Source organism: Talpa occidentalis, unplaced genomic scaffold, assembly GCF_014898055.3.
Source record: "Talpa occidentalis isolate TD23 unplaced genomic scaffold, MPIMG_talOcc4v2.1, whole genome shotgun sequence".
NCBI lineage: Eukaryota > Metazoa > Chordata > Mammalia > Eulipotyphla > Talpidae > Talpa > Talpa occidentalis.
The window spans coordinates 92,179,111-92,206,843 of NW_026555331.1; the positions used below are offsets into that span (position 1 = coordinate 92,179,111).

Here is a 27,733-nt window from a genome sequence, read left to right on the forward strand (position 1 = left end):
TTCTAATACCTGCTAACATGACATATATTCAATAGATAATTTTTAGTTCAATTTAATAATTTAGAGATCTCCCTCCTTTCCCCGTTACATGGATGGCATATAAATTTAGAGGAGAATTTTTCTTACTGTGACTTACATCTACTGCAAGTACATGAGAAGTGTAAGCTTTTTCATTTCCCTCTTAACATTCTCTACTGGAAGCTATACCATTAACTTGTAAACATTGGTTTAGATTTAGTCTCCTAATATTCAATATTTGTCTTAACAGTCTTTATTGTTTTTCCATTTCACAAAATGGTTCCTTCAGGGAAAATCTGAATTAGAGGAACTCATTTCCTATGCCCACATATCTAGTATTACAGTAATGGTTTCTTCTCTGCCTGAGCGGTAACCTACAAATGTTAGCCAAGCTTCAAATAAAAGGATCAAGTCAAAGCATAACATGGCAAGGATAGTATATGTTTTAGGAATTAAATTCTAACATGTTCTGACATGTTTTTATTAAAAAACCTGTTGTATATTTTGCATAAACTCAAAATATGAAAATGCAGAAAATAAATTTTATATTTCATTTATTGATATTAATTCACACCTATGCCATCAGGTATCAGGATATTTCCACTATTATGAAATTCTTAACTGTTCAAAGGAAAGCGTTAAAATCGGCCATGAAAGGGGGAATCAATGTATTTGTCCATCCCCACCCATCTTGTACAGTGCTGTGCATAACAGTTTTTTCATAAATTTTTAATAAAACTTAAGTCAAAAAAGATTGTGAAGTAATAGTAGACATTAGTGAGCATAAATCAATCATTTTTTTGCTGTAAAGCAACAAAAACTATGCCATTTCATATAATAAGTTGCTAAAGAGAACTTTGCCCATCCTACAGTTTTGTAGGATTAACAGTTTTGTAAGGATTACAGTTACTGTAAGGACAAGTGCCAAGGTTGGAAGCCCAATATATGCTGAACAAATATAACCACTTTTCATAGCAACTCAGATATGTTTATCTGAACAGTCTGTTGGGGACAAAACCTACACTATCAGAAGAAATAGAAAAATAGCATCTTCTTTGAAACCTGTCTCTTTGTGTTCACTCAGAGCTCTGTTTAGGTCTGACTTTCCCTTTGCCTTTTTATTTATAAGGAAAGAATAATTACCATTCTGACATCGTGCACCAAAGAATCCATTTAGACACAGGCAAGTGTTTGGCTTATTACAGGAACCACCATTGAGGCAAACGGGGTCACACAAAGCTAATGAACAGCAGGAGGGAAAGAGTTCATAAAGGTTTTATTATTTTAAAAAATGAAAGCTACACAGAAGTCCAAAATAGTGCATGATGAAATAGTTTATTTTTACCGCAATTAAAACCCACAACCTATAATTAATTAGACTTTGCCAAACATAAAGGGAATGAAATAAGTGGAAAACAGCTTTGGAAGTATGTTCATTAAGTTTACAAATACCACCAAGCTAAGAATGTGGGGGTTATGATTAAAATTAAGAGTACTCTCGGTAAGCTAAAAAATGATTGGAAGTTAGAAGACATTTCCACAGTACTAGCCAAATTGTCTATAATATGCTTAAATACATGTGACCCTTGCTTTATCCTTCCCAATTCAAATAGGAACACTGCACTCAGCCCTAGCTAGCACTCTCAAACACATGTTGTTTCTTTACATTTACTCTACTTTGAAAGGCATTGCAATTCCATTTTTTTTTACCTACATTTTACCTATTCTCCAAGGTCCACCTCAAATAATATTTTTTTTCATAACTGCTGGTGCCAGAATTGATTTCTCAGAACTATGTTACATTATTTATTAGAACCCAACTTGTACCTTAGTCATTTTTATAAATGTATCCTGTCTGTCCTTCACTAATGATATCCACTTGAAATCAGATCAAAAATCAAGTTGATCTTTCTTTCCCCTTGCATCATGTTTCACACATAGTTAGCAAGCTATAACAGTTGAATTAAATTTATTTTGAGAAAAGTCATTAGATCATGATGATCAGTTTAAACATAGATAATTGTAAATGCTGCTACCAAAGAAGTAAGCTTGATACTGTGATAATTAAGCGGAATGATGTGATGGTGTCTGCTTGAATGCTTAATGTTTAATGAAATAGAATGTCTGTGTTGTGATAAAAATCTTGAAAGATGCAACCGAGATATCTTGCAATAAGGCAAGTGGATGAGGAAAATATAAAGATATAAATAAAATGATTGGTTGGTTAGTGTAATAGTAAAGCTGAAATACACTCTATGTTCTACTATGAAAAAAAAATCAATGGAATACAGGGTTTTAAAAAATAAAAGCATCATGCTGATATTGCAAGATTAGTTTCATGCTTCTTGGTATAAGTCTTTAGGACTCAGGTGCATTTAAGATTTCTTTTAATTGGTTTTCATTGAAAATATTTCTGATTTTACCTGTACTGCAGGTGGGTCCATACCATCCAGGCTTGCACCGGCAGACATCTGGTGCAAGACATTCACCTCCATTTTCACAGTGCCTGTTACAAACCACTAATATCATAGGACAAAAATAAAAGAAAGATAAATTTGGATTGAAGTTAGTCAATTATTGGGTATTACTTTGCTAGCTCATAACTACCAATTATATTCTCTAGTAAAAAAAAAAAAAAGCAGAGTAAAAACTAAAAATAATTTGGCTTTAAGTGGTCTCCAATTCTTATATTCAGTTGTTTTCTTACTAACCAAGATGGGAAAAGTTAAAAAAAAAAAATCATTAAGTTAAATAGATAAATAAGAGCTGGTTATTTGGGAAAAATCTTTTAGTTATGAAAGTAACCACAGACAGAAATCCAATGAGATAAATTTATACATGAATTATCAAATTAGAATTTTTGTTATCTCAAAGAAAGGGACCATAGAGTTAAGAGAGTTGATTCTAAGAATGGATTTCTTCTCCTTAGCCAATGGCACCCAGTGCTGCCAGTGTATGCAGAGTGTATGCAGAAATGTAAAAATTTTTTCTCAGAGTTATGCTTAGGGCTTATTTCTGCTAGTATTAAAATCATCAAATATTCAAAAAAATATTTAATTATATTAGACTGCAAAAGAGTTTTGCTTACTTGTTTCACACCTTGGTCCTACAAAACCATAAGGGCAAGTGCAGAGATTGCCAACCAAACATGTGCCACCATGCTGACAAGGTGGGCTGCAGTGTTCTGTCAACACAAACCATGTTAGTAAGTCATCTCTGGATTTTAAGTCAGTTTATAGCACAGGCACAAGACACGTTTCTTTTAAGAACACCGTATATGGCCTCCCTGATGGCATAAGCGGTTGAGAAGCAACCTATGCAGCCATCTGCAGCTACTGCAGCACAAGTTTGGTCCTGGCCAGGCAGGGAGCTACCCACATGGCACAGCAGACCTCTGATGAATTGCTTGCTGCTCCCCTCAGTAGTGTATTTCAGTCAATCCGCCTGTTCCCTGCTCCCCTCTCTGTCTCTAGTGAATCCTCTCACCTCCCACACCTCTGGCCTGTACCCTAGCTCTTGTATGTATAAATAAATATACCTTTTAAAAAAAAAGAATGCCATACAACAAACTTAGCTAAACTATAATAATGAACTTTTACCATGAAAATTTAGTTCTGTGGAATTGACTATATGGCTTCTCGCTCTGAAAACTCACATTGGTTTATAAAAATTTTGTTTACATGAATGGAAATAGTTGACCTTAGCCTGCTACTGAGAAGTGAGACTTGGACTTATACATTTCTTCTCCACAAGTAGAACACTTCTATATTTCCATGGTTATGTTCATATGCTATTGATCTTAAATATTTGTTAGTGCACTCTAAATTTACTTTAATTTTTTAAGTTGTACCTTGCCTTGTCATGAAAATAATTTAATGTGGCCCTCAGCTTAATAATTATATGTGCCATATGCCAAAATGTATTCTTTAAATTTTTTTTATTTTTTTTTTTAAGATTTATTTTTATTTATTTATATAAGCACTAGGTACAGTCAGAAGCACGGGAGGGTGAGAGAATTCACCAGAGCCAGAGCCGGGAGCAGAGCAGGCAGAAGGACCGAAGTACACTGCTGAGGGGAGCAGCGGGCGGCAGGAGAGGTCTGCGCGCCATGTGGGACCCTCCTCCGGTGGCCGGGGAGCAGCCAGGGATTGAACCGGCGCTGCAGAGGCTGCGGCAGCTTCGCAACCCAGCGCTCAACCGCTGCGCCACCGGGGAGGCCCTAGTCTTTAAATTTTTTAAGAAATAAATAATAATTTTGTTTCTTCAAAATATCCATTTTAGCAATCCCATTTTATAAACGCTTCACTTCAGATTTCAACCAAAGCAATAAAATTATGTGACTATAGACATTAAAAAAAAATCACTTTAGACTTCTTACTACTTCTAATGAATTCTAATGGTTACATCTTATTATTTGACATTTAACACTTCCTTGAAACTGTTTGATAAGTCATTCACTAATCAGATGTCTTTTGCTTGAAGCTAAAATATTTGTAGAGATAATGTACCTTAAAACTAAATCTTTAGAAGTTATTGCCAAGTAATCTTTTAGAAAAGGTTTTAAAGGAAATATTCTTTTATTCTAGATCTATTATTTGATTTTTAATTTGAATCATTACCTTCATCACAAGTTGTTCCACCATATCCTGGGGGACATTCACAAATGTTAGGCTTTATACATCTTCCATGGTTTTTGCAATCAGGATGGCACACAGCTGTATAAAATAAAGTTTGTGGTTTAGAAATATCAGGTACCAATTAAAATTCACAACGCATACCAATTAGTACTATACCTACCAGTTTGGCAATTGGATCCAGTGTAACCAGGTTTACATTTGCAGGTGTTAGGGGCAACACACTCCCTGCTTTTTCCACAGGGATGTCTGCAAATGGCTGTAAAAGTCAAGGAAAAAAGGACTGAATTGTTGGTACAATAATGTATTGCTTATAGTCTTAGTTATAATTAAAGTAAAATTCTCTGAAATTTGAAAATTTTGATACTATTAAGCAATAACACTAGCTCCATAAATTTTTTCCCTCATATTTATTTTGCTGAGGGAAAAGATTAACAGGGTAAGAAAAGTACCAAATGCGTTAATTCTCCCCAAGCAAAACCTGATGTTGGAGATGGCTCCTAACCCATAAATAGGATTATGTCCTTTTCAGAAGACAATCAAATTTCAGATTCTTATCAGGTAAATGTTGTTAATGGCAGGGATATTCATAATTTCAAAGAACAAGATGCCAGGAACACATATATACACTTAATAGGTCTGCATCCCTTAAGATTTTCAAGTTAGGGCCTCCCCGGTGGCGCAGCGGTTGAGCGCTGGGTTGCGAAACTGCCCGCAGCCTCTGCGGCACCGGTTCGATCCCCGGCTGCTCCCCGGCCACCCAGAGGAGAGTCCCACATGGCGCGCAGACCTCTCCTGCCGCCCGCTGCTCCCCTCAGCAGTGTACTTCGGTCCTTCTGCCTGCTCTGCTCCCCACTCTGGCTCTGGTGAATTCTCTCACCCTCCCACGCTTCTGACTGTGCCCAGTGCATGGCATTTAACATTAAAATTCAGTAGTCTGTTTCATGTTATTTATTGATAATAAGAAATGTTATAAGCAGTAAATGTTGAAAGTTATTATTATATCTCTACAGAGAAAAAGACAAAATTAAAGTTCCTCTAGGTAATACTGAGAACACAACAATATTGCAACAGCTCCATCACTTAAATCAAAACACAAGAAAAACAAAATAATAGTAAACAGCACAAAACAAAAAACCACTTCTATGTTATCAAAGTCAAAAATTTGATTTGCATTAGAGAAAACACGCTGATTGTGAAAAGGAGTAAACGTCTTTCAAGTTTAAAATGATACACAACTTGTTTTATTTTCAAGGTCAAGGAATTACAGAGAAATCTGTTTTATGCAAATAAGCAAATATGACAAAATAAGTAATTTACAGTACTAAATGCCCTCTGTGAGCTGAAAAGAGCCCAGATCACAATGTTATTCAAATCCTTATTTTGTTGTCTGTATCTGCTTAACACCAGAAAATTCTGTGCTTTAAGGCTTTGATGTTTTATCTGCAAAATGGGAAATATAACACTCAATATGTGGGGTCCTTGTGGATTACATGATATGATGGATAAAGAACGTTTCCACAGACCCTGGAATACAGTTGGGACTAAATAAATACATTTATAACATATTATATAGTTGTAATATTTTTAATATTAAAATTATTTGAAAATATAACTCAAAACCACACAATTTTGTTATAAAGAAAATGTACACAAATAGTAAACTGAAATGAATATAAATGTGTGAACCTAATGGGATAAACAGAAATTTGTATAGAAATGCATCTCTTTCTAATTATCTAAACATGATAATTTTTTTTTAAAGACTGCTTTTTTTTTTTTAAAGATTTATTTATTTATTTATTTATACAAACACTGGGTATAGTCAGAAGCGCGGGAGGGTGAGAGAATTCACCAGAGCCAGAGCAGGGAGCAGAGCAGGCAGACTGACAAAGTACACTGCTGAGGGGAGCAGCGGGCGGTAGGAAAGGTCTGCGCGCCATGTGGGACCCTCGCTGATTACCCGGGATCTAACCGGTGCTGCAGAGGCTGCAGGCAGCTTCGCAGCCCAGTGCTCAACCACTGTGCCACCAGGGGAGGCCCTAAAGATGATAATTTTTAAAACATGATAATTTGTATCTTCTGAAGAGTTTTCATACTACCTCTGCAATTGATGCCATCTCCATAATACCCAAAGGGGCAGCGCCCACATTGGAAGTGACCATCTGTGGTTGGCACACAGGGAACACCAAGAAAACAAGGCAGCTGGGCACAAGCAGATGATGTTGTGGTAGATTCAGGCTTTTCTGGCAAAATGGTAATTGTGCTAGTAATTGATGATGCAAATCCATCCTCATATTCTTCGTAACCTGGGGCAGATCTGTTAACTTGATCATTATACCCTCCTATCTCTGTTTGGACCGTGTTCTGCATCATACCCTTTACTTCACCAGGGGAGTTGCCAGGGACAATACATGAAGGACTGCAGTTACTAATAGGAACTTTGAAATCCTCCAGGCTGAGATTTGTGCTAAGAGTATGATCCGCAAGTTCAAAATCTGGTATCTGATGGGAAATAGCCTTCCTTGAATTATTCACTGAAGGTGTAACTGATTTTAGCAAGGAGAGTGAGTTGCTGCTGGTATCCAGTAAGTTTTTGATAGTAATTGGACTGTGGGTAAAGCCAGTATCAACTGGTGACTGCTCTGCTGATGATGACTGAAAATTTATACCTAAACAAAAAGAAAAACATTAGTTAAAAAAACACACACATTTTAATGTTCTACTATCCATAGTTGTGAACATTATGCAATTCATTCCTTCATTTAGTAGGAACCTGTAGTGATATGAAGTCATTATACAGTTCCTGCCTTCAAGGTATTTATGATTCATTTGGATACTTAAAATAACCCAGGACTTTAAATGGTTTAAAAATCAAGGAACAGGGGGGCCTACCTGGTGGCACAAGGGGTTAAGCACTGCACTATGAAGCAATCCTCAGCCTCTGCAGCATGAGTTCAAGCCCCGGCTGGCCAAGGAGCAACCCACATGGTGTAGCGGATCTCTCCTATCTCGACTGCTGCTCCCCTTGGCAGTGTATTTTAGTTGGTCTGCCTGTTCTGTTCCCTACTCTGTCTCTGGTGAATCCTCTCACCCCCTGCATCTCTGGCCTGTACCCCAGCTCATGTATGCATAAATAAATAAATCTTTAAAAAAAAATTAAAGAACAGGGCCTCCCTGGTGCACAAGGGGTTAAGCACAGCACTGTGAAGCTATCCACAGCCTCTGCAATATGAGTTTGCTCCCCAGCCAAGGAGCTACCCACATAGAGCAGCAGACCTCTCCTGTCTTACCCACCGCTCCCCTCAGCAGTGTATTTCAGTCAACCTGCCTGTTCTGTTCCCCTCTTTCTCTGGTGAATCCACTCACCCCCTGCACCTCTGGCCTATACTGCAGTTCTTGTATGCATAAACAAATCTTTAAAAAAAATTAAAGAACAATAATTAATAATTGTATTAGCATTAGAAATAGCCAAAAAGATTTATTGACTACCTAATACAATGAAAAATTTTGGAGAATTTTGAAGGATTTCATAAAACACAGAAAGCATATATGGGTTAAACTAATAGAGAAACAAGATGTACCAAATATAGCCACAAACATAAACAATAAGCATGGTTAGGTGTAAACAAATAAAAGGAGCAAGAGAGTCCTAGCTGTTAATCCTCCAGTGAAATGATTTAAAGCCCTGCTTGACACCTATGTCGGTCAAATGAGTGTTCCCTTTCCTGGGTCCATTGATACTGAAGAACTGTTCCCACCTGCTTCTAACTGCTTTATGTGAACCATCTCCATAGAAGAGTTTTTGCTTAGTATTAGACAAGGAAGTAGAGAATGTTGGATTTAATGGTGGTGGACTGTAGGTGATATGGTGGCAGGTACCTTATGGTGGTGATACCTGATGGGGAGGATCCCAATGAGCTCTCAAATAAGAGAGTAAGTTAAAAAATTAATTCATTAACTAATCAAATTCTCATAGAATGCAAAAAATAAAGAATAATATCCATTCTAAACAAAAACCCCACAAAAATATATAGTAAAAGAAAGGAAGGAGTATATATTAGTAAATAAACATTAGTAACAGCTAAATAATAAAAACCAATGGAAAAATAGGAAATACATCTCCACATATATATATATCAATTTAATAAATAAAAATCATGGTATGTAAATTCATTGGGAACACTATGGCTTATTTTACAAAATGATAATACATAACTGCATATTCATCTAGAAGAAAAAATATTGTTGGGCCTCAAACTCACATAAAATAATAAATTCCAGTGGATTAAAAACTAGACATAAAATACAAAATAATAAATGTACTATAATAGAATTTAAGCCATCAAATGCATAACTGATGAGCTGGGAGATCACATGAAAAAAATAAATAGTAGAAAGATAAATCAACTTTGAAATAAGAAAAATCTATATATGAAGAGAATTTTAAATTATACATGAATTACTATTAATAATTTTAAATTAAGAATGTGAAGTCTAAATTATATAGATTTCTTTACAAAATATAAATTATTACATTGACTCAGATAATATAGTTTATAGAACAATAACTGTGAAAGAAATAGAAAAATAATCTAAAATCATTCCCCTAACTGATTTACAACCTAATAAAAAGTTTCAATTAATCAAAGAAAGAATATTTTATGAAACTATTGTAATGCACAGAAAGAGATGAAGTTTTATAAACATTTGGAAGTAGTGGCAAAATCCAAGTCAACACTTCATGAAAATAGGTAAAATTATTAAATGATTTAAGCTTAAGAGGCTCATTCCTGATTTAGAACTAAAGAGAACTATAAACTAGTAACAGATAAAGGGGAAATTCTTCAAACGGATGAAGGGCATTTAGTAAAAACCTTCTCAATGTGTATCCTACTGATTGGTGAAACGGGGGGGAAATTTTCATTAAAATCATTAAGAACACAACTATTTCATCCTAACAGGCTTTGTCCTGGAGTTCTCCACTACTGCAATGAGAGCCTAATTTGAGAGCTGGGACTCTGCAGTTAGATTTCTCGGGTTCAAATCTCTCTTCTGTAATCTACAAACTCTGTAAATCTAAACAAATAACTTAACTGGTTTATGTCTCTCTGTTTAGTCATCTATAAAGTAGAAATAGTTACTGAATATAGCACTTGTGATCAAATGAGATACTATATAAAAAATATTTGCATAGTATAGGCACAGCATAATTTAGACTATATGTTAATTATTATTATGATAAGTAAATAAAAGCAAAATACAAACTCACTATTTAAAAAAAAACTATTACTAACTATAAAATAAAGGAAGAATCAACTATAAAAAACAGCATAAATAAGAGATTTTAGTAAAATCAAGACAGCTTTCTTATATTGCAGCAGTAACATCTTGCAAGAGTTGAGCAACTAATATGCTATGCTGAGGCATAAAGAAAGCTAAGGTGAATGTGAAAATCTTTACGAAAACAATAAATGTTATTCAGTAAAATGAGAGTTACAAAGAAAACTATGAAAAGGATAAGGCCTTGGGAATTAACATGCTTATTACTTTTTCTTGAACAGATATTGGATGAGAGGGATTTATTGAATATAAGTTTAAAATGTTTACTTCCAACCATAAGTTTTTCTGAAAATACTTTAAATAATGATGTCAGTTGTTCATTATACAATATGAATCATTTTTATAGACTGTAAGTCAGAAGATTCCACAGATTAGCAAAATGATCTTTTATAAACTTCATTATATAACCTTACATAATTTTTCTAAAAATGAAAATATATGAGGAATAAATACATCAATCTTTTGGAAAACAAATGGGTAGTATTACTTGTCATCAGATTTAACTAAGATCATTCCTTACCAGAGGCGTTTCTATATGTTGGATGAACAACTCTCTCTCCCTCTCTGCCATATTTACCATCCTCTTCCTTAGTTATCGGGCTGTCAGACTGTGTGAGAACTACATCATGTTTACTAAATTCGTTTAAAAACTGTGTTTCAGCTGTAATTGTGAAAATAAAAACACATCAGATTTAAAATGCTATAATCCCAAGCACTGTGAGTAAGAACATACATTAAAAATATCCTTTGGCTTGAACATTTTGCAAAGCAGATTAGAGAACTCATTAAAATGTCACTCTTCAGCAAAACATTCTGTTGTGGACTGAATTGTTGACATTCATATATTGCAGCCCTAATTGTATATGAGACTGTATTTGGATACAGTGCCTCTAAGGCAGTAAATCAAGGTTAAATGAGGTCATGAGTATGGTGTCTAACACATTAGGATCGGTGTCCTTATAGGAGGAGAGGCACAAGGAGAGTTGATGGGTGAGGACACAGTGAGAAACAACCGTTTGCAAGCCAAGGAGAGAAGGCAGAAACCAAACCTATTGGGACCAAGATCTCCCAGTCCCTGGACCTGTAAGAAAATAAATCTGTTAAGCCACCCAATCAATTCCACCCATCTGTGTTCTTCCACAGAAATTTATCCTTCACGATATTGACATTTGTGTGTGTGTTTTCTCCCCTAATCAGCAACTGCAAGAATAAGAACTGTGCTGTATTTACTTCACATTCACTGACTCTGGTGCCTACCCCAAAACTAAGTAAACACTATCAGCAATGAAAAAAAAAAATGCATTAACAAACATCTTCCTAAAACAAACAAATGACTTTGACAGTCAAGAAACTTCATTACTCATGTGTAATATTTGGTTCAAACTATTTTTATCTTAAATTACATTTAATAAATGTTTTATGGAGAGAATGAGTCTCTGAAAAAGCCCAGTGTTAGTCGCTTTGGTGTACATGGTATCTTTCATCCCAGATGTTATTGTTGAGTATCTGAGACTAGATACTGATGGGGAAGTAAAGAACTGAACTAGTAGGAAATTCCACTTTCCATCCTGCACTATTCTTGTATCTGTTATCTCCAGCTCTACACAGGCCCACATAATTTGAAGCACAAGTGGTATTACATCATTTATGTGTGTGTTTATTTCTTCCATCAATATTCAAACTCATTCCCTTAATGACACTGAAGATATGGTTCTTTGACACTGTTTTCTATAGTTTATTTTTCTCTTGTAATCCTTCAAAATATAGATACCAGGTTCTCCCTGCTGGCACAAAGGGTCGGGCGTCAGCACCGTGAGGCGGTCAGCAGCTACTGCAGCACGAGTTCGATCCCCAGCCAGGGAGGTGATCCACATAGCGCAGCAGACCTCTACTGTCTCACTCGCGTCTCTCCTTAGGAGTGAATTTCAGTCAATCTGCCTGTTCTGCTCCCTACTCTGTCTCTGGTGAATCCTCTCACCCCCAGCATCTCTGGCCTACACCCCAGCTCTGGAATGCATACATAAATAAATATTTAAAAAATAAAATAAATAAATAAAATATAGATACCCACCAATTTTTTTGTCCCCTTTTCTCTAAATCTAAGTATTCCCCCCGGGCAATTTCATCCATGATCAATGACCCTAAGAATTGTGCCTTTAACTTAATCATGTACGCTGAGTTCCACGTGGATATTGTCACCTCAGTCTCTTTGCATCCAAACTGAATTCATTATACTTCCAAAACTATTAATACTTCTTTCCTATATTTCATGTGCATATTAGTCAACTCAAGGTCATAACAAAATAATCATAGATTGAGTTTCTTAAGCAACAGGAATTCATTTTCTGTTCTGGAGGGCAGGAAATCCAAGGTCAAGGTGCAAGCACATTCAGTTTCTGGAGAGAACTACTTTCGATTCATAGTTTCGACCTTCTCCTATGTCCTCCCATGGAAGAGAGAGAGAGGCAGAGAGAGAGCAAGCAAGCTAGTGAGCGAGCACAAGCTCCCTGGCATCTACTCTTACAGGGACACTAATGCTGCCACATCAGGGCTCCATTCTTATGATCTCGTTAACCTTAACTTCTTCCTTATTCCAAATATAGCCAAAGCATGGGTTAGGACTTAGGAATTTGGTGTTATAGCAATGTGAATCAATTATATACACTCATTCACCTAAACCAAGCAATTGAGCCTTAGTAACGTACTGTGCTAATCCCAATCACTGAACAAATATTACCCACTTGCTTCTTCAGGACCTCTTTCATTTATTTGCCCTCAAATTAGATCAGAATATTTTCATGTCTTTCTTACATATTTTTCAATATTGCTTTAGCACTTTTTCTCACCTTCAGGCTTACAGATTTGCTTACCCTCAAGAGGTCTGTACTTCACACTATTCTGACACAACCTTTCTCAAGTGTAAACCTTAAGAAGGTATTTCTCATGGTTTCTCATTGATCTGGCCATTAACTATCTCTCTAGTTCCAACTTTTGCAGAAGATCCCCTGACTTCCTTTACTTCAGGCACATGAATTGTCACAGTGGTCAAGGTATACTGTGATGCCACAGCTCACTGGGCCTTTGTTGATGCTGCTTCTTCTGTCTAGAATATTTCTCTTGCTGTTGATTCCATACACCAGATTTAACTTTTTTAAACTTTTCATTATCCTTCCAGAAAACATGGGTCCCTGTGTACTATTTTTACTATTCACACCAGGGACCCCTATCAAAATACAAAGGATAATATTGTATTGTGTAATAAATGATTTTAAACACCATATTCCCTGCTCTTATACTCAAATTAAGTCAGAGGTCATATATACTTTTACATCCTCTGCATCTAGCTTAGTGTATGACACATCTCATACATATGTGTATACTGAATGAATGCACAAGTAAAAGAACTATCTGGTTTGAATTAATTAAATTCAACAAAAAACATTTCATGGAAGAAAGTAGGGATTTTTACCATGGCATACTTTTCCATCACCATAAAATCCTTTTGGACATGACCTACAATGATAGGAACCAATGGTATTGAGGCACTCTACTTCTGGAAAGCAAGGTCTAGATTCACACTCATCAACATCATCCTGGCAATTTTTGCCTTAAGGAAATATAAGAAAAAGTTAAGTATGTCATGACTGCATAAGATGTAGATATGTAGATAATAATCTTTTATCATTTATTACCATAAAATAGGCGTAAATCTAATGACTGCAATAATGTATACCATAAGAAATTTTAGTGTATAGCTTAGGTTACCATGAAGCAATTGTATCAATTATCAGGCTACCATAAAGCAATAATATTCCTGCTTCTTTGATACCAATGCTTGAATCATTATACCTGTTTGTTTTTGATGTCCAGTGTTAGTAATACATACAACATCTATGGTGTTTTGTACCATGTAAGACAGTATTGATGTAGGTACTTATAGACAGATGGCATATGGTATTGATCAGTACAGTACATTATTATAGATGTATTTTCTTTTATGATTTTCTTAATTAATTTTCATTTCTCTAGCTTACTTCACTGTAAGAATATAGCACATAAGACATATAACATATAAAATATGTGTTGATTCAATGTTTAAATTATTGGTAAGACTTCTGATCAGTAGTAGCTATTAGTAGTTATGCTTGGGGGAGGTCAAAAAATTACATGCAGACAGTTGCCAGATTTTCAACTGAAATTTGCACAAAGAATAACATACGTAGTAATATTACAAGGCACTGTATAAACATAAGGTTTTAGACTTCCCTCAGATAAAATTACATGGGAAGAGAGAATAATTATATCTTTTATCTTATGATAACTGGTTTTTTGACCAAGGAAACAATGTGAGGAATGCCCATGCAAAATTCTACAAAGTTGTAGGTAGGGAAGTGAAAAAAAATAATACAATATTTAACTATAATTTAGGGGATTTTTTTTTTTGGTAGAAAATGTATCCAGAAATTATCTATACTCAATAATATCCTTACAGAGTTACAGAAAGGGAGGGCTGGAAGGTATTTTATAGATAAAAGAATTCAGATAATCTTATTTAACAGATGATAATGAATGGCCTTAGGAACTTAAATCGTTAAATACCAGTCACAAAACTGAAAAGAGGTAAGGCTAAGAATAGGATTTGTTTTTATATTCAAAAGAACAGATTTATTATGAAAAGGGAGAGAAGGAAAAGGACACTTGTGTAGACACAAGCAAGCAGAAAGAGCTGCCCCAAAAGGGACAGGTCTGCAAAAAGAGAGGCCTGCGTGGTCATAGGCCAGCAGCTTTGATGAGAGCTACTTCTGGGAGGTCAGTGAAGAGAAGCCCTGCATGGCACACAGGTCACAGGCAGGCAGGAGGGCTGCTGCCCTGCAGAGGGAGAGAGTTGACAGCAAAGAGCTCCTGCATAGGCACAGGCGGATAGAAGGGCCACAGCTTATGCTCTACAAAAGGAAATGATTGGTGAAAAGAAGCACTTGCATAGTCACAGGTGGGCAGAAGGACTGACACTAAAATAGGATTTAAACCATTGGTCTCAAAATAATTTTCTTTTTCCGCTAAACCCACTGATCTCTACTGATGGAGTTTTGTGTATTTATCTAGTACTCGAGAGGCCATTTTGCCAGTAGTTATTTGATTTGCCCAGATTGTGTGTAGCTAGATTTATCATTCTCATTCTTCCATTAATAATCTACATTTATTTTCCTTCGCAAATATTTAAATAACAATCCTACACCCCACTGTAGAATAATTATAGAGATTATATAAGAGAAAACAATTTCATCCTATTTCTCCTTCCAGCAAAGTAAATTATGCAGTTAGGAAAGATGCTAAACTAAACACAAGGTTCACCTTAAACACACTTATGAAATTTGTAGTTTAAAATCACTTTTAAAATATCTTGTATCTGAAATATTTGGATTAATAAAGAACAACTTACTCTGTAAAAGTGACCAAGTAGTTTTTGAAATGTTAGGTCTACAAGTCAAACAAGGGCTGGTAGGATTTTTATCCCCTTCAATGTAGCAGAATCCATCAATAATGCAAACATTTTCCTAATGAAATTTTTTTAAAGGAAAACACACATATTAAAAAAGGTTACATCTATGGTTAGTATTTGGGGGGGAGGAAACTATACATAGGAAGATAGCAGCACATGTATGGATGATTCCAATGGAAGTATATTTCAATGTTTTGATTAAAACATATTTTTCACATCTCCAGTCATAAATGGATGTTAAAAAAACAAACAAGTTAGGGCCTCCCTGGTAACGCAAGGGATAAGACGCAACCTATGAAGCAATCCGCAGCCATGGCAGCACGATTTCCATTCCTGGCCAGCCAGGGAGCAACCCACATGGTGCAGCAGACCTCGCCTGACTTACCCGGCTGCTCCCCTCAGCAGTGTACTTTGGTCAATCTGACTGTTCTGTTCCCCACTCTGTCTCTGGTGAATCCTCTCAACCCCCACGCCTCTGGCCTGTACCCCAACTCATGTAAGCATAAATAAATAAATCTTTAAAAAATAAAAAAAAACAAGTTATATTCTTTATTTATAAATGTCATTGGAACAATTACTATGGAGGAAATAAGAAAATACATACAGTTGTATCACTGTGCAGAAGAATTACAACATATAGCTTATAAGTATCATGGAAGAAAATCCTTCTTGTTACATTTTTATTTAACTGCTAAATTCACACTGGAAATACTTCCCTTATAAAGAAATGAAAGAGATATTTTCTCTGCACATCGAAAATCACATTAGTTTCAAGCAATCCTTCCCTCCTCTAGGACTGTATAATATCTCGTGAACACAGCAAAACTGCACCTGATCTATGTCATGATGATCCACACATGACAATGGATATCACTACACAACATAGTGGAAAGAGATGCTAACATGCACAGAAATAATGTTAAATTTAGCAATCATTTCTAACCTGCAACGAAGACAAGATTTTTTCAAGATGTATAAGCCTTGCTCATTTTATAAACTCCTATGGAATATTATTGCACAGAATGAGAACAAAATAACCCAAGAAAATAAAACAACTTGAAAAGCAAATTTCAAAAGAGTTTATTGTAGGACATGTAAAAATGGAATATTTAGGAGAAAATAAAAATCAAACAAACTGATACAACCTGATTCCTAATCTCAAGGGAAAAGTAATTTTAAAATTAAAAATAATAATGCTTTTAATTTCATTTACATAAGCATTATTTGACATATTTTGTAAAACCAAATGATGTTAGATCTATGGTATCTGTTAACTGTGTAACTGACGTGAGAGAGCTATTGATAAACTGCACAGGCTGGATATAGTGTAAGAAGGTGCAGACTCAGCCCAGGTATGATATTCTATAATCCCTCAAATGTTTCGATGAGCTTAGTTGCCACAGAAACTCCCTATAGAAGTACTAGGTTTATATATTCTACACTCTATCCAAATACATGTTACTTGCTACAAAGAAGATTAGATAATCATGAGGAAATCTTATTACAAAAATCTTTATTCATATTTAAAACACTGTATAGAGGAATGAAACTTCAATCTGAATTTTTTTTTTATTTTTTTAAAGGAATAAATAACCTTCTACTTCAAAAACTTAAAGATAGAAACCTCTTCCTTGCCATTCCAACAAGAGTTATAGGCAAAATAATAATTTCAATTAAGGAAAACTGAGGTCTTTTGTCTATTATTATTTTTGATATGAAGGTAAAAAAATACATCAATATGCAAATAGCATGGGAAATAAAAAAATGATGTAAATGTGAAAATAAGTGAAAAGATGCATACCTTTATAGTACAAGAGTCCTTTTCATAGGGACCACAAACTTGACACATCCCATCATATATGATCATTATTTTGGGATTACTGAATTTATAACCATCATTAGACACCTGTAAGATGTAGTTCTCTAATAAGATGATTTGTTAAGAATGTAGCTTCATATCATCAAGTTTTAATATGTAAGGGTTTTATTTATAATATGGGAATAATTTTCCTTTACCTTTAACTGCCACTTTGCCATTGGTTTCTCACCCATCAGGTCCATGGTGTCAGACTGCTGAATATCAGTGGGCAGATGACAATCAACAGTTCCACTATTTTGAAAAACAGTGTGGGTATAGACAGTTTCTCCAAGGACCCACTTATTGCCATTATACTGCAGGAATAGTAAGAAAGCAGTTAATCTCTGTTAAATTTTGAAAATATTTTGTTAGTAAATTACATCTAATCAAAATATAAATTTGAATATACATGTCTGGTATAACGGAATATATAAATTATATAAATAAGAAAAAAGTGATAATGTGGGCCTCCCCCATGGCGCAGGGGGTTGAACGCAGTGCTGTGAAGCTGTTTGCAGCCTTGGCAGTGCAAGTTCAATTCCCAGCCGTCCAGAGAGCTACCCACATGACGCAGCAGACCTCTTCTGACTCGCCCGCTGCTCCCTCAGCAGTGTTTTCGGTCTGTCTGCCTGTTCTGCTTCCCGCTCTGTCTCTGGTGAATTCTCTCACCCTCCTGCACCTCGGGCCTGTACCCCGGCTCTTGTATAAGTAAATAAATCTTTTAAAAAAAAATAGAAGACTGCCATTTGGACACAGAGAACAGAAAAGAAGACAGCTTAATTCCCCATGGTTAGAGATATGAAAAGACAGTGATGCGTGAACTCTTTCTACAAGGGATTTTATAGAGCATATGCAGGAGGTTCAAGTCTGCAAAAGCAGAAAAGAGCAGATCATGAAGGGTCTTCATTTCTAAGATAATATATTGGAATTAATCCCATAAATAAGTAATTTAAAATTGAATTCTCTAGAACCCTGGCTGTTTTTCAGAGAAGAAGTGAAGGAAATACTGAGTAGTTGGGTCTCCAGCTAAAAAAACTTGTTTAAAATTACAACTGCAAAAGTTGAAAAGAGCATCTGCAATATGCTATCCTTCAAGTAAAACAGAAGGCATGTTTCTGCTCCTTTGTGCAAAAGAAATAGAGTGAAGGTGAATAAGAAAATAGTGAGAATGGATACCTTAAAGGATGGATTAGGAATGGGATGGAAAGGGGGAAGGGAAAGAAGGTGGTAGAGATGAGAAGTGACATTTTTTTGTTCATACCTTTTATATGGCGCTTAATCTTACAAACAAATATTTTGCATACTTCCCAAATAACTAAAGTCAATAGGCATGCAGAGGAAATTCAAAATTGAATAAAAATATATTAAAATAAACCTAATTATAATAAAGTAAAAATAAAAATCAACAGGCAACTATAAGCCAGAGATATTCTACAGGGGGGAAGGAGAGAGTTGAACCAAAACAGAGGTGGGAAGAGCACAAGGGACTATGGTGATGGTGCACGGGTGAATTGGTGGTGGGAAGTCCACAGGGACTATACCCAAGATGATAAAGCATACATTGTATAAAAATGAAGAATGATGTAAAAAATTAAAATATTTATTTATCAGATGTTTAGAAGAGGTAGGTAGTATGAGAATATATATAACATAACAATATAATTGAAAGGAAATACTTTCTAAGAGAATATAAGCCTATAAAATTCTCTTTTGGAAAATCACTGAATTGTACATTGATGTCATATGCATTATTCTGCAAAGAATAATATGTCTGTTCTTTTGAATGAAATTTAAGTGGCTAACATTTTACATTTATTACGGTTTCTATTGTGTGCCATTCATTCACTGCGATTAAAATATTTAATGGCTTATTTAGAAAGGCTCTAGTTAAAAATTATGAAATAATCAAACTCTTCATTATGACTGATAAGAATACATACAAAAGTTATTACCCTCTTAAATCCTCAATCTCAAAAGCACATCAGACTATCAATTTAGAGAAAAAAGTAGAGCATACTGAAATATGGTTTGCTGCTTTAATTTTGTTTACCCATTTAAGAACTTTCTAAATCCAAAGAGCTCTCCTTAAAATAAAATTCCACTTGAACAAAAAAAAAATCATATCAGTACTCATCAAATATAAGCTATAATTTGATATACTGTGTTCAGACTGAATGATCATGTCTATCTTTTGTGATCTCCAGGGAGAAAAATAATATATTTTTGGATAAAAATTAAATATGAAAAAGGGAAACATAGGGGATAAGCACAACCAACCTTTACATTTTGGTTTGTAAAAGTAAATTGTTCATATTTCTGTATCTTATAATTCATGAAGAGTGTCTTAGAAACGATTATTTCTATTTTTTGTGTTTTTACAATTCAACAAATACAGAAGCTTACATTTTAAGCTTGATAACAAGCTTAAATTTCTTATATGACTAAAACAGTGAACCATACCTCAATAAAAACAATACTTTATAAACAAATAGTTAACAAATAGAAAAGCTTTAAGATTAAGCATCTTAATCATTTTACCATTCAGTTTTCTGTGAATTTGGCAAATTTGGGATTATGTCAGTAACTGATATGCCAAATTAAACCAAGGTAAATTAATCTGAATAACACAGATTAATATAGTTATAATATAGTTTTTCAACACTATAATTAACATACCTTCAGTTCAGTAACTTCACATTTATTTGAAGATGATTTTTTGAAGCCTTGACCAAAAATTCTCACCATCATACAATTATGTTTTCGAATATTACAAAATCCAGCATTCTCAACTTCTATAATTTCAGGAACCTTGTCTTTGGAGAAATTATAACAAGATAGGACATGTTTTCTTTAATTAAAAAAAAAACAACTATTTTTAAGATGAAAAATTAAAGCACATGTAAAGCAGTATTTCAAAATCTACCCTATTTACTCAGTACATTATTTAAACTATTAAATGATAAGAGTAATCTGGTATGAAAAGAAATGTTACCTATCATAAAACCAATGAAAATAGCATTATGGTTACTATCAGTGCCTAAATGTACTGGTTAAATTAATGTTTTATAGTTAACAATAAAGTGTTAACAAATTACCCCTAGAGTGGCCTATTTTATAGGTAGGTAATAGATTAAGGACTTTGTAACAAAATAATATAGTTAGCTATGCAATGTATTAAAATTTCAAACCTCTTAATTTAAGATGTAATTCCAAAATTTATGCATGCTGATATTTACTATTGTTGACATTTAATGTGTTATTGCTATCTTACGTGTTACTCTTATATTAGGTGTACTTCTCAATCATAAGAGAAAAAAATTTCTTCTAGTAGTCAGAGTTAATTGATCTTCATATGGTTCTACCTCTCATCCTGATCTTGGTAAGATCATACATTATCTCTATCAATAAGTTCCAATTGTCAAAATAGATCAATACAGTATGTAAAAGCAATTGAGTCTTTTGTCCAAATACAAAAATCTAAGTAAATATAACTTCACTAACAGTAGGACACGGAATAAGTTATGTGTACTCAGAACCCTAAAAATATTCATGAAAATTAAGAAAAAAAACATGTGTTGGCTTACTCATTCATTGATTCAGCAAACGTCATATATTCAACAAATGTTTACTGAGCAACTTCTAATTTTCTTGGTGTTTTTCTAAGAACTAGGGCAATAGTAATAAATTAGACAAAAGTCTCTGCTTTCATGTAACTCACATTCTAACATGGGAGGACAAAAAATAAAGTGTGTTTTTAAGACTAGGAAGAAAAAGTATATTAGCTATATTAAGAGAGACAAAGTTTATGAGACTGTAAGAAAAGTTCTATTTTGAATGACCATAGTAGTGGTAGGAGAAAATTCATGAGTTATTGGATTAGTGGGTAATAGACTCAAATGGACTTTAAAAAATTTCTTTCACATGTATTAAGACAAACAAATGAGTGAAACAAGAAGATGTAGTACATATATACAGTGGAATATTACTCAGCAATCAAAAACTCATGCCATATGCAGCAACATGAATGCAGCTGGAAAGAGTAGGCTAAATGAAATAAGCCAGAAGGAGGAACATAAATATTGGATGGTTTAACTTCTATGTGGAATGCAGAAAAAACAAACAAGAGATCAGACAAACTTTAATATCAAATTTTGAAAGTTGACTGTAAGATTTGAAGCATCCATGAGGGGAGGGAGAGGAGGATGTAAAGGGAATGAGGTGAGAAAAGGGGGTCAGGGAGAGCACAATGGACTATGGGGGAGGACTATGGGTGCTTTGGTGGTGAGTGAGCCATGGAGACCACACCTGAGGCAGAAATCTTATATTGTCAAAAAATTAATAAGGATGTGAAACAATGGTACTTCATTAAAAAAGATGCAAAATAGGGCCTCCCTGGTGGCATGGCAGGTTGAGCACAGGGCTGTAAGGCTGTCCTCAGCCTCTGTAGCACAGGTTTAATTCCTGGCTGGCCAGGAGCTGCCCACATGGTGCAGCAGACCTCTCTTGTCTCGCCCGCTGCTCCCCTCAGCAGTGTATTTCAGTCAGTCTGCCTGTTCTGTTCCCCACTCTGTCTCTGGTGAATTCTCTCACCATCCCATCCCTCTGGTCTGTACTCCAGTTCTTGTATTAAAAAAAAAAAGATGCGGGCCTCCCCGGTGGCGCAGCGGTTGAGCGCTGGGTTGCGAAGCTGCCCGCGGCCTCTGCGGCGCCGGTTCGATCCCCGGCTGCTCCCCAGCCACCGGAGGAGAATCCCACATGGTGCGCAGACCTCTCCTGCCACCCGCTGCTCCCTTCAGCAGTGTACTTCAGTCCTTCTGCCTGCTCTGCTCCCCACTCTGGCTCTGGTGAATTCTCTCACCCTCCCGCGCTTCTGACTGTACCCAGTGCATGTATAAACAAAACAAACAAACAAATATAATAAATAAATAAAAACATGCCTCTAAAAAAAAAAAAAAAAAAAAAAAAAGATGCAAAATAGTTTGTACCATGTAGATGGATTAGAGAAAACATTTAAGCAAATTAATGTAATTGACAAAATATTATACAGTGCTTCAAAATACTAAAACTAAGTTCTAGTCAAACATTCATTTTCTTCAAGCAGATAGATGAGTGAGTTGTGTGCAGAAGCTCTGAGGTCAAGAGAACTGGGTATTATTAAGGAACAGCACAGAGAGCAGCGTCGGTGACATGGAATGAGTGAGAGAGGTAAAGTAGCAGGGCATGAGATTCCTAAATGTACCAGAACACACTGTGTCTTATGGGATATTATAAGATACTCAGTTTTAACTCTGAAAAAGATGAGACACTTTTGGAATATTATTAATGTATTAATATAACCTTTTCCCCATTACATAATCAGACTAAACCTTATTTTATCAGGTAAGAAAAACAGATAAAAAAGAAGAAAGATAATTCATTATCAAATAACATGTACAACATCAACGTTGGAGGATATTTACTTACCATGCGAATTACTGCAGTCATAGGAACTAAAGCCTGGGGAACACAAGCAGCCCCATTCCATACACTGCCCATTGCCGCTACATAAATTGGGGCATTTTAGTTCCGAGAGAATGTCTTCAATCGACTCACCATATTCTTCTGTGTTGTATATTCCCTCTTCCAACATCCTCTTTTCACATTCATTTTCTAAAAGTGCCAAGCCTGCTTCTGCCCAGCTAAGATCATCTTTTAAGAGAACATCCTTAACACACATATCTATGACACTGTCTAGTCTCTTGCCAAGAAAAATGAGACAGTGCCTTCCGATGCTGGAGTTGGCTAGAGTCTGCTGACACAGGACCCAGGTGCTGTGCTCGCTGAGGCCAGAGGGTGTGGGCCACGTCAGGGCAAACTCTTGGTGGGCATCCTCAATATGATCTTCAGGGAAGAAATAAGTAAACTCTTCTAGGTCACTTTTGATGAGACTTGGGAAAGCAAACAGTGGAAGAAACTCATAAAAGTTTCGCCGTTTCCTTCTGTTTTGTCGATCCCACCTCTTCTTTTGACTGTGGCTGTCTGTCATATGTCTCCCATCATCCAAGGTTTTTGGTCCATCTTGATTTTCATTGTGAGGACGTTTTTGCAAATATAAGTCCAGTTTGGTTTGGTCTACATGCTTATTTTCCTGAGGAACAATTTTCAAGTTGTTTTCTTCTTGTGAGATATACTCGTTTATCCCTCTAAAAAGAGCATCTGAATATATATATTCAGAGGTGACATCTAGATCTGGTATTAAGGAAAAGAATTTGACATGTCTGAGGTCTTTGCAGGCTGAAATAACTGCTGATTGAGAAACACTGCTTAGATGATTTAGAGATGGATACAATGAAGTAGTGTCCAGTGAGCAGCTATAATAAGAGTGTTTTTCAGGTGATGGCAGAGAAACTGGCATTGTGTCAAACATACTTTTTCCTGGTAAAATCCTTCCAGAAGGAAAACAGAACAGTCACTAAGACAAGAACATTCATCCCACTAATGTGTGGCAAAACAAAGCAAAATAACCCCCATCACCAATTTTAAAATTTTAACTTTAACGTTAATATAAACATGAATGAAAAATTACTTTCATACCTCCATTCATTTATAAAGGCATTACAGTTATTAAAAGTTTTATCAATTTTGATCCCATTTTTATCATGGAAATCATTTTCTGGGTTTTCATCAAAAGTGCCACAAAGTCCCAAAGTGTTTCTGTAATCCAAGGTAGGAGCTCTGATTGTTAAACTCATACCCCATTCACTCATATCGGCACGCACAAATGCTCCAGAAGAAAACCAGATCTGAAATAGAGAAACAAAGATGTTGAAACATTATTCAATACACATTAGGGGGAAACGTTAATATTTAAGATATTAACAAACCTATTTATTCCCTTAATATGAAAAAGAATTAATTACTAGGTTTCTTTAGACTACAAATTTCCTTTTTTTAAATTTAATTTCTTTTTTTTTTAAGATTTATTTATTTATACAAGCACTGGGTACAGTCAGAAGAGCGGGAGGATGAGAGAATTCACCAGAGCCAGAGCAGGGAATAGAACAGGCAGACTGACAAAATACACTGCTGAGGGGAGCAGCGGGCACAGCAGGAGAGATCTGTCATGCCATGTGGGACCCTCGCTGGGGGCCAGGGATCAAACCAGCGCTGCAAAGGCTGTGGGCAGCTTCGCAGCCCAGCGCTCAACCGCTGAGCCACCAGGGGAGGCCCTACAAATTTCCTCGTAATGATGGATGTCAAAATGGGTTTTTTCATTTTGCTAACTCAAAATTTGATCTCTATATTGATCTTCTTATTGAGATATTTTGTTCAAATTTCTTTCCTAAAATAATTTAAAAGGCAGATACTTTGTATGATTCAAACAGCTATATATATATATATATATATATATATATATATATATATATATATATATATCTTGTGGTTAATCAAGTAATACCTCTGATAATAATTATTTAATAATTACTTAAGAACTGGACTGTGGATTAATTAATGTACATAGAAAAATGAAATTCCAGAGCAGTACATGTTCCTGCAGCTAATCAGCATTCTCTTGCTGCCAGTAGGCAAACAGAATCAGAAGCCAAATTATAACCGAAATGTTGCTTTGGGAACTGGAATGAGAACAAAGAGAGTTTGTTGAATTATCACTATAGCTTGTGCCATCTAATTATGATCCCCCTTACTTCATTATAGGGGAGCATCTCCTCGTCCAGACCAGAACGTGGATGTGTTGGTTGAGGAACACTTTTCTAAAAATCACTGAGGACATACCATCATTGTTCCTCTGACTCCCCAACCTCCTTTTAATTTTTCAAAATTATCAATAGCCCTTTATATAATGGTATGAGTCCATTACAAAAATAATTGCTTTAAAAACAAACAAACCTTATATTTCTTTTCAATCTGAGGTGGAAAACATTAAGATATTAGTATGAATTATTCAAAAACTTCTCCTATGTTTCATTAATGTATTTCCCTGTCAATAAATATATATCTACTACCAGATTTTTGAGACAACAAAGTGTTGTAATGTATGACATTTGGTTAAACCCTTTTATTGGTCACTGATTAATGACAATTTTTCCCTCTTAGAAGGATAGATGAAATGGCATCATTGGGGCTACACATATCCATAATTATATTGTCATGACAAATTTTCAAAAGGAAAGTTCTAGACAAAATGACATGAATAGGGCCTCCCTGGTGGCACAGCAGGTTGAGCACGGCGCTGTGAGGCTGTCCGCAGCCCGTCAGTGCAGCTTTGATTCCTGGCCAGCCAGGGAGATACCCACATGGCCCAGCAGACCTCTCCTGTCTGCCCTTCAGCAGACTGTTCTACTCAGCAGTGTTTTCGGTCCATCTGCCTGTTCTGCTCCCCACTCTGTCTGTGGTGAATTCTCTCACCTTCCCATGCCTCTGACCTATACCCCAGTTCTTGTATAAATAAATCTTTATAGGCCCTCCCTGGTGGCGCAGGTGGTTGAGCGCCGTACTATGAAGCTGTCTGCAGCCTCTGCAGGGCTTGTTAGATCCGGGCAGTCCGGCGAGAATCCCACATGGCGAAGTACACCTCTCCTGTCTCGCCCGCTGCTCCCCTCAGCAGTGTATTTCATCAGTCTGCCTGTTCTGCTCCCCACTCAGTCTTTGGTGAATCCTCTCAACCTCCCATGCATCTGGCCTATACCCCGGTTCTTGTATAAAAAAATAAATCTTAAAAAAAAAAAAAGAAAGAAAGAGAAAGAGGCTACATTTAAAAATATGTAAATAAATCCTTATTAAAAAAAAAAAAAAAAAAAAAAAAACAGGGCTTCCCCTGGTGGCACAGGCGACTGAGTGCCGCACCGTGAAGCTGCCCGCAGCCTCTGCAGCACCGGTTTGATCCCAGCTGGCCAGCGAGGGTCCCACATGGCGCGGCAGACCTCTCCTGTCTCACCAGCTCCTCTCCTTAGGAGTATATTTCAGTCAATCTGCCTGTTCTGTTCTCCACTCTGTCTCAGGTGAATCCTCTCATCCTCCTGTGCATCTGGCTTATACCCCGGTTCTTGTGTAAATAAATAAATAAATCTTAAAAAAAAAAAAAAAGAGGACCTCCCTGGTGGCGCAACGGTGTTAAGCACCACACTGTGAAGCAATCCCCAGCCTCTGCAGCACGAGTTCGATCCCTGGCCGGCCAGGAAGCAACCCACATGGTGCAGCTGACCTCTCCTTACTCACTCACTGCTCCCCTCAGCAGTGTACTTTGGTCAATCTGCCTGTTCTGTTCCCCACTCTTTCTCTGGTGAATCTTCTCACCTCCCCAATCTCTGGCCTATACCCCAGCTCGTGTATGCATAAATAAATAAATCTTTAAAAAAAAGATAGCCCCTTATTTCATAGACATGAAAAAAGTTCAGACTTTAATCAAAAATCTTTTATGAAAAGGAAATATATTTTAATTGTAAGGAAATATACATACTGTGATTTTTCTTCCTAGGTAAGATTCACTTATCTTGATATTGCTGGTTACATCTTGTCTCTTTACAAATAAATATGGCTGTGATTCATGTAGCTGACCACCGCACATATCAAAAGTAACTACATCACCTTCTTCTTTGGCAACAAACCCGCAGTTACAGGACACAGGATGGTGTAGACTTCCACAGTCCCATTGACGTACATGGACTTCAAAATCACGTGATGTGCTCTTATAAAGCACAAATGTTCCAGTCTTGAAATTATCATATACCCTATCATTAACAAAAGTCAGTTGTATTAAGAGTTGATATAAAATATCACAATAGTATAAAACAAAAGCGATATTAAATTTGTGCATAAGCATCTATTATACTTTGATACAAGAATGAAAACCTAAATTTTTAATAGTTTTATATATTGTGAATCTTTATTTAATACTGAATAAAACAAAGCAATAAACACCTAAATCTCCCACATGACTCTTCTGTTTCAACATTTCAGTCAATCCCTACTTCTAGCCTTCAGTTTCCTCTCCTGCTTTAATTTCCTTTAGCATCTTTCTTCCTCAGACACACTATATATTTTATTTATTGTATATATAGCTCTTCAATTATTAAAAGGTAAGCTCCATGGGGATAGGATGGGGTGTTTGTCTGCCTTGTTCACTGCCATCCCTCTTTCTAGAGGACTTTCCCACTAAAACTTCTGAAATTTTCACTATAACCATAAAGGATTCTTGTTTGTAGAATTAGTTCCTACAACTATTTAATATTTGTCTAAACCTTTGGAGTATCATTTGCTAGTGGAGAGGTTCTACATCATTCTCTCATTTTGAATAATTGCATTGACAATAATCACAATTTTTTTAAGTATAAACTACTTTCCATCATAAAGAAAATTTTAACTCAACAAATGAAGTGTTCT

The 27,733-nt window shown here is 35.8% G+C and overlaps 1 protein-coding gene across 1 annotated transcript in view; it reads right to left on the bottom strand.

The window, feature by feature from the left end:
- The window catches only part of VWDE (von Willebrand factor D and EGF domains), an 88,490-nt gene that overhangs the window by 40,316 nt on the left and 20,441 nt on the right, over nt 1-27,733 (bottom strand). Inside the window, exons 10-23 of the mRNA XM_054691916.1 lie at nt 26,811-27,081; nt 23,927-24,135; nt 22,817-23,778; nt 20,030-20,166; nt 17,512-17,667; nt 17,297-17,401; nt 15,436-15,550; nt 13,465-13,602; nt 10,516-10,656; nt 4,816-4,911; nt 4,638-4,733; nt 3,107-3,202; nt 2,442-2,537; nt 1,162-1,257 (exon numbers count right to left, since the gene is read on the bottom strand). Coding sequence (XP_054547891.1) covers nt 1,162-1,257; nt 2,442-2,537; nt 3,107-3,202; nt 4,638-4,733; nt 4,816-4,911; nt 10,516-10,656; nt 13,465-13,602; nt 15,436-15,550; nt 17,297-17,401; nt 17,512-17,667; nt 20,030-20,166; nt 22,817-23,778; nt 23,927-24,135; nt 26,811-27,081 — 2,714 coding nt within the window. The remainder of the gene's footprint in view (nt 1-1,161; nt 1,258-2,441; nt 2,538-3,106; nt 3,203-4,637; nt 4,734-4,815; nt 4,912-10,515; nt 10,657-13,464; nt 13,603-15,435; nt 15,551-17,296; nt 17,402-17,511; nt 17,668-20,029; nt 20,167-22,816; nt 23,779-23,926; nt 24,136-26,810; nt 27,082-27,733) is intronic.